At 50.2% G+C, this 12596-nt stretch overlaps 3 protein-coding genes and 1 long non-coding RNA gene across 4 annotated transcripts; 2 read left to right on the top strand and 2 right to left on the bottom strand.

Annotated features, from left to right (window-relative positions):
• Positions 1-251: 251 nt before the first annotated feature.
• PIH1D2 (PIH1 domain containing 2) lies at positions 252-3732 on the bottom strand. Its single transcript, XM_072354780.1, has 4 exons — positions 3216-3732; positions 1599-1844; positions 828-1093; positions 252-716 (listed from the first exon to the last, which is right to left on the bottom strand). The coding sequence occupies exons 1-4, from the start codon at positions 3730-3732 to the stop codon at positions 570-572; spliced, it is 1176 nt and encodes a 391-aa protein (XP_072210881.1). The 3' UTR covers positions 252-569.
• NKAPD1 (NKAP domain containing 1) lies at positions 3624-7539 on the top strand. Its single transcript, XM_072354781.1, has 5 exons — positions 3624-3757; positions 3946-4046; positions 5001-5156; positions 6016-6069; positions 6825-7539. Exons 1-5 carry the CDS (start codon positions 3689-3691, stop codon positions 7345-7347), a joined length of 903 nt encoding a protein of 300 aa, XP_072210882.1. The 5' UTR covers positions 3624-3688; the 3' UTR covers positions 7348-7539.
• On the bottom strand, positions 6350-7671 carry LOC140261399 (uncharacterized). The gene is made up of 3 exons (XR_011905701.1): positions 7533-7671; positions 7116-7189; positions 6350-6461 (listed from the first exon to the last, which is right to left on the bottom strand). It is a non-coding gene; the product is annotated as an uncharacterized lncRNA (long non-coding RNA).
• Positions 7672-8465: 794 nt separating this feature from the next.
• On the top strand, positions 8466-11366 carry SDHD (succinate dehydrogenase complex subunit D). The gene is made up of 4 exons (XM_072354782.1): positions 8466-8597; positions 8677-8781; positions 9487-9631; positions 10702-11366. The coding sequence occupies exons 1-4, from the start codon at positions 8537-8539 to the stop codon at positions 10865-10867; spliced, it is 477 nt and encodes a 158-aa protein (XP_072210883.1). The 5' UTR covers positions 8466-8536; the 3' UTR covers positions 10868-11366.
• Positions 11367-12596: the final 1230 nt, after the last annotated feature.

Here is a 12596-nt window from a genome sequence, read left to right on the forward strand (position 1 = left end):
CAATGTTTGAATTTCTTTGTATCCTGGAACTTCAAGATCTGCTGTTTGTTGGTCTCATTCGCTAACTTCTAAACTCATAGGAATTGAGGTCAGGTGCAGTTAGTGATGGAACTACAAAGTATAACAGTGAAGGTCAGCACGGATTGTCTGTAAGCAAACAGGACATCCAGGACTTGTAGAACTGTGTACGATGCCTCTCCTGGTTGCTGCAGCATCAGGTACACGCAAGAGCTGCTCCAAGCACATCTCAATCCAGTAAGCAAAATAATTTATTTAGCAACAACAACAAAAAAACCCAACCTGTTACTGCTGTATATTAATGATGTAGTAAGTGTATGTATGCAATTCCATACAACTGTTAATGTATTCAGTTATTTCTTGAGTATTTACAATCTTGTTTTCCAAAGCTCAGTATTCCTCCTGACTTGCTTTTCTACAAATACCTTTGAGATATTCGCCTTTGAAGATGAGAAGGTCCATTAACTCACTGCCAACCAGGAGTCAGGATTCACATTCTGGGCTGTTGTTTAATTCTGTCATCTGAGAACACAAACTAAACAATGCAGCCTTTATTGTCCAGGCTTGGCAATGGGCACTGTGATGAACAACATCCCTTTTCCTTTATTAAATACCGCTGTTGTTGTTTCTTCATCCACTAATTCTGGCAGATCTAGCTGTAATCTGTATTTTTCAGGGACATCGATGATCACATCATCCTAAAACAAGAAAATGAGAATAAGTGATTAACTACTTAACAATGAATTGGCAGGAAGTATTCCTAAGAATGTGATACAGACAGAAAAAGCAAGGTTATTCCTTTTTCTTACCTTGGAAATTCTTAGATCACACTCAGAAACAGAGCTAACCTCAGGCAACTCAACTTTCAGTTCAATTCTTACTGGCTTGTTATTTGCATCCCTCACAGTGGTCATTTCATAGGCAGGGGTGCTCAGCTCCTCTGGCACTTCCGTACTGCTGATTTCCTCTATCAGTTGCACTTTAGACTGTGTGATGCTTTCTTCCTTCAGCAAGACAGGAGCATCACTGCGGTCCTCAGCTTCTATGCTGTGCAGCAGCTGATCAAGTGTCAGTTCTTTGAAGAAAAATAAGGCTTTTACATGTCAGTTACTAAGAACTGGAATGTTAACTGCTTGGAAAACGCATCACAAAAATCTTAGCTCTGCAATTAGCACTTTAGTCAAGCAGACTGCTGGTTCTCCTTCCCTCATGACTTGCTATCATTGCCAAGCTGTTAAAAGTTGCTGTTTTCAGAGCAGCAACCTCTTCTACTCTAGAGGAAAAGAAACTTGGCACCACAAAGGATCAGACCCTGGCAGAGTTCCCATGTCTAGTGAATACAGGAAAAAGGAATTTACTCCTTCGGTGTCACTAGTTTCTTAACCCTAAAATAAAGGAAAATAGAGACAAGCAACACAGATAAATGCGAACAGGCCGGCAGTCTGGTCTGAGTGCTGCCCTCCTACTCTGCGTTTATCTTTCTAGAAGTTTAAGCTTAAGAAGTGGGGTCAGAGAGGTGAGGGTCAGGGATGCCGTAGAAGTCAGGTCCTTTAAGACAGCAGAAGCAGCTTTCCACATACCTTTCACTGTATTCTGACCCAGGTGGGGTGGTGGAGGCTGCCTGCCTTTCAGTCGTTGCCACATCCTGTCGGGGCTTCCTTTCAGCTTGAAAGATTCAATCTTGTATGATTGTGAAAGAATAAGGTTGCACTTTTCCTCTATGAATTTAAGCGTCAAATGGATCAAATGTCCCATTGCTTCTGGGTTTTCTTCTCTCCTCTGCAGCACATCTGGGTTATACGCAATATCTATAATGCTGTAAGAGTCTGCAGGAAATGAGCTGTGTCAGAACTGCTGCTTTGGCACCATGTCCTGCTGTGTCTACAGTTCATAGAATCATACAATTACCCAGGTTGGAAAAGACCTTGAAGATCATCAAGTCCAACCGCAGCCCAACCAGTACCCCATCTCTAAAAACCCTCTGCTAAATCATATCCCTGAGCACCACATCCAGACGGCTCTTAAACACATCAGGGATGGCGATTCAACCACCTCCTTGGGGAGCCCATTCCAGTCCCTAACCGTGTGTATCCCATTCCAGTCCCTAACCATGTGTATCCCATTCCAGTCCCTAACCATGTGTATCCCATTCCAGTCCCTAACCATGTGTATCCCATTCCAGTCCCTAACCACCCTTTCTGTAAAGAAGTTCTTCCTAATATCCAACCTGAACTTGCCCTGGCGCAACTTGAGGCCATTTCCCCTCGTCCTGTCACTTGTCACTAGTGAGAAGAGACCTGCCCCACTCTCACTGTAAGAACCTTTCAGGTACTGGCAGACGGCAATAAGGTCTCCCCTCAGCCTCCTCTTCCTCAGACTAAACAGCCCCAGCTTCCTTAGTCTCTCCTCGTAGGGCTGATTCTCCAAGCCCTTCACGAGCCTCGTTGCCCTTCTCTGGACCTGCTCCAGTACCTCCATGTCCTTCCTGTGCTGAGGTGCCCAAAACTGGACACAGTACTCGAGGTGAGGCCTCACCAATGCTGAGTACAGGGGCAGGATGACTTCCCTAGTCCTGCTGGCCATTCTTGATACACACCAGGATGCCGTTGGCCTTCTTGGCCACCCGGGCACACTGTGGGCTCACGTTCAGCCGAGCATCAATCAGTTCCCCCAGGTCCGTTTCCTCCACACAGTCCTCCAGCCACTCCAACCCAAGCCTATAGAGCTGCCTGGGGCTGTTGTGGCCAAAGTGCAGGACCTGGCATTTGCTCTTGTTGAACCTCATCCCATTGCCTTCAGCCCAGCTCTCCAGCCTGTCCAGATCCCTCTGTAGGGCCTCGCTACCCCCAGGCAGATCCACACTCCCAGCCAGTTTGGTGTCATCCCTGCATTTAGTTCCCATCCCTGCAGGTACTCAAGGCCATGTGGGATGGCGCCGTGGGCAACCCTGCTAATGGTCGGGGGTGGCACTGGGTGGGCTCTGAAGTCCCGTCCAACTCAAGCCGTTCTGTTTCCCTCTATAACGCCTGAACTGAAAGCAAACGAACGGGGCTCGCGGCCTCCGGGCAGCGGCTGCTCGCGCAGTGCGGCTGTGAGCCGTGCATGGGCCGCGCTCAGCACCCGCAGCTGCGGCCTCCGTGTGCTCCGCCGCGATCCCGTCTGCGTTAGTTGCCCCCCGCCCGCAGCACGGCACGCACCGGCCCCGCCCGCCGCCTCCAGCGGCCCCGCGATGACGGGGATGCGGCCGTGGGGCTCCGCGGGGCGCGGGACCCGCCTCCATTCGCACACGTTGACGAAGAGCGGCCCGCAGGCGGCGCCTCGCGCCGGGCCTCCCGCCGGGTGCCGCCGCCCCGGGGCGGGCTGAGTCCGCACGCACAGCCGGGGCTCGGGCCGTGCGCAGAAGCGCCGTGCGTGTGCGCGCTGCTCCCGCAGCAGCCGGCGGTAAAACTGCGGCTCGTTCTCCGCCATCTCGTCCAGCAGCGCCCACAGCCGCGACACCCCGTCCGCCATCGCGTCGCCGTCGCGCGGCAACCGCGACCGGAAGCGCTTTCCTTCTTCCGGTCCCGGCCCGCCCCGCGGGGCTGCCGGGCTGCGGCACTTCCGGTCGGGAGCCGGGAGCGGGTCGGGCGGCGGCGGCGCGGTTCGGCCGAGCTCCGCTGCAGGCGGCACGATGTCCCGGGTGCCGGTGGGGAAAGTGCTGCTGCGGAACGTCATCCGGCACACGGGCGCGCACAACAAGGTACGGCCCGGCGGGAGAGCCCGGCCGGCGCGGAGCCGTGGTGGCTGTGGCGGCGCGGAGCGCTCGGCCCCGTAAGGAGCCGCACGGAGCCGCTCCCGGGCGGAGCGTGTTGTGCCGCCGTGCGGGCGGCGGGGCTTGGCGCGCATTGTGCCCCCGCGTCACGCCCGTCCGCTTTTCGCGACTTGCAGATCCAGGAAGAGACGGAGATGTGGAAGATCCGCGAGTGGGAGAAGCAGGCGGAGGAGACGTGCTGGCGGCGGCGGAGCGGGGCGCTGAGCGACACCTCCAGGTGGGCTCCGCACCGCGGGACGCGGCCCAGCCCCTTTGGCACAGCAAAGCGCTGTGACGGCTGCTCTTAGCACTGCGTGGAGACCGTAGCGGTTCTGTCATTATATTCTCACCTGCACGAGCTCAGAGTAGGGTTTAAATCTGACATTTCACCAAAGAAGCTCAGAACCGCTTGGAGAGAACCTCATTGAATCCAGCACCTGCCAAAGCAGTTCCCTGTGGCAGGGCGCGCAGGTGGGCATCCAGGTGGAGCCTGAATATCTCCACAGAAGGAGACTCCACCGTCTCTCCTCTCTGGGCAGGCTGTTCCATCGCTCAGACAGTAAATAAGTTCTTCCCTGTGCTCGTATGGATCCTCCTGTGTTCCAGTTTCTGCCTGTTGCCCTTTGTTCCGTTGCTGCACGCCACCAAAAATAGTCTGCTCCTGTCAACTCAACTCCCATGCTGCAGATAGTTATAAACAGTGTTGGGATGCCCTCTCAGCTCTCTCTTCCCCAGGCTGAACAGCCCCAGGGCTCTCAGCCTTTCCTCGTATGGGAGGCGCTCCAGGCCATCTTTGTCATTTTCCAAACTTGGCTGGTGCTGATCAAACTGCAGTTTCAGTGAAGTCGGTTCTGCTCCCTGAGATCCCCATCTTTTGTGTTTATAACAGCTGTGTCTCATTTCTTGGCAGGGGAGGTGACCCCTTCTAGTTCACTGCCTTGAGCATCCCTGCATGCCAACAATTTTGCTGTGTGCAGTAGGCAGTAATAAACGTGAAAAGCGTTGTTAGTTACTGAGCTGGTTCTGTAAGAGCTCTAATGCTGACTGTCTGTTAAAATGATAGCTGGTTTTCTTGCGTAGACGGACACCCGAGACTTGCTGGAATTTTGCTCACCTCGCTGGACTAACCCCTTGATCAGAAAGTTTCTCCATCAGAATTGACAGCTGAAGGACAACTGTTCTCTTTCTGCAGCAGTCGGATGCGCAGTGATGGCTTTGATGAGGAGGGTCACAGGGCTGACTGGAAGACAAAGAACTCCCATTTTCTTGACCCAGTCGAAGATGATCTCTTTAGAATGCGGTCGTGGAATAAAAAGCTCTACGAATGTGAAGCCAACATGCCAGACAGGTCTGTGGAGGTCATTAATATTCTGTGGCCATAATTGTAATTACAGCATCTGTTGTAGAGTCAGAATCATAGAATGGCCTGGGTTGAAAAGGACCATAATGGTCATCTCATTTCAACCTCCTGCTGCGTGCAGGGTTGCCAGCCAGCAGATCAGGCTGCCCAGAGCCACATCCAGCCTGGCCTTGAATGCCTGCAGGGATGGGGCATCCACAGCCTCCTTGGGCAACCTGTTCAGTGCGTCACCACCCTCTGGGGGAAAAACTTCTTCCTCCTAATATCCAACCTAAGCTTTCCTTATCGCAGTTTAAAACCATTCCCCCTTGTATTCTGTACTGAAAATTTACTCTGAAGTAGTTTATTTGATCTCATTCAGTAAGATCACAGGCTTTGCCGTGTCACACAGAGCGCCTGATTTGAATTTACCACGTTTGTATTTATCGATAGAATTCTTAAGTCACAGTAAGCAACAAAAGCTCAGCCCTACATTTTCCATCTAAGTTTAGTATTTATTGCTTTGTCCAAGGAAACGCAATATATATGCAATATATATATTATATATATATGCAATATATATATTATATATATATGCAATATAGTGTTCCCTGGGGTTATTTTAAATAAAGATGAGTTGTATTATTGCTGTAATTAGAAGTAGGAAAGAGCTTAAAGACGTAAAGTGCCTTTAAACAGTACTAACCAAATCAGTTGGTTTTCCTTTTGTTTTCTTCTTGTTACTGGGAAGGTTCTGCTGTCTCTTGTTTAAACTAATGCTCGTTCTGTGGCTCTGTCTTTTCAGAAGTTTTTTTTCCCCTGAACATCATTCAGTTTGTTGCTAATGGGTGTTTCTGCTTTCTTACAGATGGGGCCACAGTGGCTATAAGGAGCTGTACCCTGAAGAGTTCGATACAGATAGGTAAGGCTAACGGCTTCGCAGCTGTATCCCAGATTTGTCAGGTTATGCAAGGAATTTGACAAACCGAGATTTATTATGAATCCTCTTTTAATGTCAAAGCGGCACTACTTGGTTTCAGGAAGCCACTGAAAAAAAATGCAGTCCATTAATGCGGTTTCCCTCTTGCCTGAGTCTCAGGAGAGGATCGTTTCTCTTAATTAGACGTTTGGTTTTAACTTGAGTTACTAAATGCTCTGAATGCTGCAGGTCTGTCTGGGCCAACAGAGCCAGAGCAGTTGGCTGAATCCAAATCAGATGAATCAAATATCAGCTCAGGGTTCCCCTTCGCATTATAACGTTCCTGTGTTTTCTGGTTTGCTCCTCATCTGGAGAGAATCAACTCTCCCGGTACCCTGGAAAGTGGAGACTTAGCTCTAAACTAAGATCTTAGCACGAATCATTTCAAAGTACACCTTGTACATCAAATACAAAGTTTGTCAGACTTGCAGATTGGAAATAACCCTTCATGAATTGTTTTTTCATCAATCGGTGGCTTTCAGTATGTGCTCTCCTTGGTTCTGGCTCAGATACCTTAAATGGAGATACTAATAAGCTGTGGACTCAAGCTGTTAACCAGCACTTGAAACAAAAATACAGCTACTAAGTGTAACTTCCCTGAACTGTTGAACTGAATCAATGGACTTGCTTGAAACTTAGGTCCTGGCTGCTTTCTGCCTGCCTGTTTACTTTCTTCTTATCATCCCTTGTTCTTACAGTGACCAGCAAGAAGGAGACAAACAAAACGCTGTCAATGGAAAGAAGAAATCTCATCTGAGAAAACAAACTGCCCACGAGTTGCACAGACGGAAAAAAACAAAGAAATCGCACAAGAAAAAGCAAAAAAAGAGATCGCACAAAAAGAGAAAGAAAAAGAAAAAGGAGCAGGGAAGGTCATCGTCAGATTCTTCCAGGGAGAACGAATGCTCTGAAGAGGAGACTTCAAGCACTCAGAAGGGGAAACACAAGCGCAAGAAGAAGACCAGGAAAGTGCCTGCTAGGAAACCTACCTCTTCCTCTGAGCAGGAAAGTGACTCTTCCCCTGCAAGCAGCTCAACCAGCAGCAGCTCTGAGGACAGTGCGCCTGAGGAGAAAAAAGAGAAACAGCTCACTAAAAAGAGAAAGAAACGCCACAACTCTGTGTCGGAGCGGCACAGTGAAGTAGCAGAGAAGAGGAGCAAGAGGAAGAACTGGAAAGTGGCCACTGACGAGAAGTCGGAGGATAGCTCAGAGGAGGACTGATGGGGAGATGCTGAGCTTGGGCTGCGGCTTAGACAATGCCATAGAGAACAGAGGCAGGTATCTTTCAGCACTGTGCTTTATACATCCTGCCATCCGCAGGGGAGATGCTGAACCCTGGCAGCCAGCTGTAGCTGCCCCCCTGCTTTTCACTGCTGCGATACTAAGGAAAGCAGGGGAGCAGTTACCTGTCTTGCACACTGGCTTGTTCTGCCAGCTTCAGGTTTTCTTTCTATGACTGGGTTGGTTGTTGATGAACAAATAGTTCCAGGCTGTCTGCAGGGGAACACAGGCATGTTTGCACCATTTCTTTTTTTAATTAAGTTTTAACAGTTTGGAGTTGTTGGTTTGTTGGTTGTTTTTTGGGGGGTGAGGGGGAGGTTACCCGAGTCATGAGCAAAACTTGCAATAAGAGCGGGGAGAAACAAGGAGTCCATCAGCTGAGCTGCTAACAGAAAGTGTCACAGGATTTAGCCCCGTGGGAGCTTTGTTTTCCCCTCTCCAGCAGCAGATACGTGTGCCATCGTGTGCAGCTCAGCGGGGCACTGAGGAGGGGCTGTTGCTCAGCAGGATGTGCGCTGAGCCCTGCTGTAATTAGGATCTTCAGCGATCGTTTCAGCCTCTCCAGCTCCTGGCAGCTCTGGGCTGTTCCTGCTTCTCCTGGGGGCGGCGGAGGAGCCTCAGTGGCTGTTGTGTTCAGGCTCTGCTCTGCCCAGTGTATTAACGGAGATGGGCGCAGCGGCTCTCCCTGCAGGTGGCAGCCAGCCCTTGTGTTCACCAGACCAATAAACGCAGACGGTTTGACGCTCCTGTCACTGTTTGAAACGAAGCCCCGGGGCGGCCCGTCGGACAGGGCGGGGCTGCCGGGAGCGCATCGCGTTGGTGCCGCGCTTCACCGCGGGCAGCGGGAGCCCGACGGGGCCTTCCTGCGCGGTGTGGCCGCGCGCTGCCGCAGGCCGAGGCTCCGTCCTCCGGGTGGAGTCACGGTGAGGGACCCGGCGGGCTGGTTTACAGGCGCAGCCCGGCCTTCATCGCGGCGCTTCTCCGCGGCCGCACCGCCCGGCGCCCCGCTGCTCCGCGGGAGGCGCTCCGCTAGAGCCGCGCAGGGACGCCCGCGCGTGGCGACACGGAAGCAGAAGTGCGTGTGAGATCTGTTCCGGTTCCGGCGCACGGTGCCCTTGGGCAGCAGGGGATGATGGCGTCGCTGGTGCTGCTGCGGGCGGGGCTGGCGCGGCCCCGCGGCGTCCCGACGGGTGAGTGCAGCGAGTGCCGCGAGTGCCGCCCCGCCGCCCCGCCCCGCCCGGCGCTCACCCGGCCCCGCTCTCTCCGCAGCTCTGCTCCGCCGAACCCTCCTCCGCCGCCCCGCCGTGTTGGCGGCCGCCGCCGACCGCAGCGCTCCGGCCCGGCAGAGCCACGGCGGCGCCCCGCAGGGACACGGTACGTCCGCGAGGCCGGGAATGAAGTGCCGCGCTGCGTGCGCTGCGCTGGGGGCGTCAGTCGGACGGAGCGGGGTGGGAAGGTTTAGAAGCGTAAATAGGGTTTAATGCGATACGACCCGGCAGCGGTTATAGCGGGAGCGGTGCGGCCGGGAGCTGCGGGGCGACGGAGCTTCTGGGTCCGGGGGTTGGTCGGGGCGGGCGGGGCGAGCTGCTCTGAGCTGCGTGGGGACGCGGGGCGGGGAGGCAGGAGCTGAGCTGGAGCTGTTCCGTCACTGCACGGCGGCGGGGAGGAGCTGCTCTGCGGCCCTGACGGTGTGACTGCAGTGGGAAATGCGGGTGTGTCGTTTGAAATGCTTCATTTTGAATTAAAAGGTTTCTAAAAGAGGTTGGTTAACTGGCAGAGCGCGTCCTCTGCCGGCTGCAGCCTGATGGGGTTTGCTTGGAGCTCTCCTGTGGAGTTTCTACTTCTTTGTATTCAAGGAGGCTTCTCTCAGCAGTGGCAAAAGGAGAAATATTTAAAGCAAACTTTCTAGACGTGGTAAAATACATATTCCGTATTGAGTTGAGAAGCATCTTGGTTTTGCTCAACTCAAAGCATAGCAGTCAGGCTGAGAAAATCACATGGGGTGGATTGGGCCGGGCTGCCTGTTTGTGTGGCTGCAGCACTTGGATGTGGCTTTGCACTGAGAAGCTCTCCTTGCAGGCGGCTCCAAGGCTGCATCCCTGCACTGGACTAGTGAGCGTGCAGTCAGTGTCCTCCTGCTGGGCCTGCTCCCTGCTGCGTACCTGTACCCTGGAGCGGCCGTGGACTACTCCTTGGCTGCAGCACTCACTCTCCATGGCCATTGGTGAGCACAGTGGGTTCCTTAACGCTGAGTGGGGTCTGAGAGTGGGGTGTCCCAAGCCTTAGGACCAGATGTGGCTATGAGTTCTCATTGTAAAACAACTGGAAAGAAATGCAGGCAGACTCTAGTGACTGCCACGGCTATTGACAAGATTGGCTGTACCTCGGTCTGAACTTAGCACAGCTGGCAGCACAGGGGTGGCTGCTTGTGCTCCTGACCCTTATTCCACTGCCAAGTTACAATAGCCATCATAATGGAAGAGTTAGTTGCCTTTCAGACTGCTTCCGTCTTCTACTTCTCTTCCATCCAGGGCTTCCTTGCACCCCCATTGCTCAAATTCTCCTTGTTAAGGTTTCAGAATCCTGTCTAAATGAAACTGAGCTCAGTGTTCTCTTCTGGTGGCAGAACTGGGAGTCTTGGGAGGGTAAAATCCTAGGAAGAAAATGGAAACTGCTTCTGTTTTTGATTAGTTTTTTTACCACATTGGCACCTGTCATTGCTGAAGGTAAACAGCTGTGATCTGGGGAAGGGAATTGCCACATCAGTTTGAAAGCATCCTCTCTCTTCCTGTTGTTGAACGATTTTACTCTGGAGCAGAGAGTTCGCTTCAAGGCTGACAGATGTAGGAAAAGAAACAGTATGCTCATGTCTAACTACTCTCTTATCTGAGATGTGTCTTGGAGTCTCTCTTGCAGCGTGGCAAGGGCTGGTCTTAGAGTTCAGGCAAAAAGTCTATTTCCTTGTTTGTTTTCTTCATGCCTTTGAAGTCAGATTAGCTCCCCTTGTCTTCATTGAGGCACATCTCTGTTTGGGAGAGCTGTACTCAACACTTATCACCCTGTTCTTAAGAAATCTGAGCCAATGTTTATATATTTTAATAGAATGTATGGAATATTTTAATATATTTTTTTCTTACTTGCATCTGCTTCTTTGAGTGGAAACTGGGTGTCTTCTAGGTCATTTTGATTTGAGGTGCTGAAAATACTGACTTGTTTGTGCCTTCATAGCAGGGCTGCTTCAGCATGACGCTGACATGAGCTCCTTGATTTCAGCTTGTTTCTCTCGTTTTTTAGGGGTCTTGGACAGGTAATAACTGACTACGTCCATGGAGATACTCCTATCAAAGTGGCCAATACAGGTCTGTACGTACTGTCGGCCATTACCTTCACTGGCCTCTGCTACTTCAACTACTACGATGTTGGTATCTGCAAGGCCGTGGCCATGCTGTGGAGCATCTGAGATGCAACAGGTTGCTGACAAATGTGATTGTTTCTTGCTGCCTCTGCTTTACCGTATTTTTAACAACAAGCTTAATGTGAGAACAATGAATAACCAAGGGCCTGTAGTATGTGCATATAGCAGCCAATCCAGAGAAATAAATCCCCCATCTTTCTTTTGATTTATTGCTACAGCAGGAAAGAAAATAAGGAAAGAAGTAGATTTAATGTGGGTAATGTCCTGTGAGTTGATGTAAGCTGCACCGCAAATGGGAAGGGATGACATAAATAATAAAGTACAGCTGAGGATAGTTTCCTTGTACAGGCAGCTTCCATGAGTGGTTTCCTGGAATATCGTCTTCTGTTTTGTAAAGCAAACTTCAGTGAGAATCCAACTATTATTTCTGACATCACAACCGAACTGTGTGTAAGACACTCCCTGTAACTCTTTGGGCCCTGAGAGTTAATGCAGAAAGGGGAATACTTTTTTCTTAATCCATGCAATAAAGAATTTGCAGAAATTGCTTGTCGTTCTGAATGATTTTTACTACTGCTGGTTTCCTCTGCGTATTTATATATTTTTCTAAAATCACTTCAAATACTCATTCAAGCTGTTATAGCTTTGTTTTATTCATTTAGATATTATAAACAAGCAATATTGTTATGGATGTGCATTGTCCTTAATTCCTAAAGGGTTAACATGTACCTTATACAAGAGCGGTCTTCATAATAAAAATATAGCAAGAACTGACTTAGAGATCTTTGTCAGTTAATTTCAGAAGCTGTAAATATCCTACAGATTTCATAGTTTGCCCTGAGCCTGTGTTCATCTGCAGCATCTTTTGCTTTGTAAATAACCACAGGTACAGATTTTCCTGTGTGACCAAAAAGAGAATGAATGTAAACCTTTATGGCGTAGTTTGGCTCCAGGCTCGGTATTCTTTTCTGTGTCATTCCATCTGAAATCATTTCAGAGGGAAAAGTGCATTTCTTGTTTTCAGCTTTGTGCTGAGACTTGCACAGTAGTGAGCAGTTGCTCCCACATTCTGACAGTACTTTTGTGGTTCTATTAATAGTGAGAGGAACACAGAGTCGTGTTACCATCAGTTTGATTAGGCAATGGACAGGATGAGTAAGCTGCTGAATTCTGCAGATTTCCTGATTTATTTAAAAATATTTTTTAAACGACTGGGCTTTTTTTGTTTGTTTTTCTGCATCTATATAACCATGGGAAATACCGTGCAGCTGGCCACTTCTGGTTTGCTAAACTTGCTGCCAGATTTGAGATGATGGTTTCCATCTGACAGGATCTGATGTAGGTATTGATGTAACACTATGTTGAGGAGGATACACGTGTGTGATTCATGACTCAGTAACTCTGTGCAATCTGAGCAGCTGTCATAGAAACTGACATTTCCTCTTCTGAGACCAAGTGTGGGTTGTATCTGTATGTGGTGTTCTTGTTTGAGAGGCTAGCAGTGCTGTGACCAGCTTCCTGTGCTACTGTGGACAGCATGGGAAGGTAACAACCACAGCTTTCTGTGCAAGAAGCACCCGTTCCAATTCTGCCGGTTCCATGTACTTTTGTTCTAAATTACTCACAGCTGTAACTTCCATCCGTTTTTTGAATATTCATCAAGCAAATTAAAACAGCTCAGTATATGCTAATGCATTTTTTTAATTTAAGCACCTCCATGGAATACTTTCTAAGCCATGGCGCATTCAGTGGTGCCTGTATGTGATTCCAGAGA

Source organism: Excalfactoria chinensis, chromosome 21, assembly GCF_039878825.1.
Source record: "Excalfactoria chinensis isolate bCotChi1 chromosome 21, bCotChi1.hap2, whole genome shotgun sequence".
NCBI classification, from domain to species: domain Eukaryota; kingdom Metazoa; phylum Chordata; class Aves; order Galliformes; family Phasianidae; genus Excalfactoria; species Excalfactoria chinensis.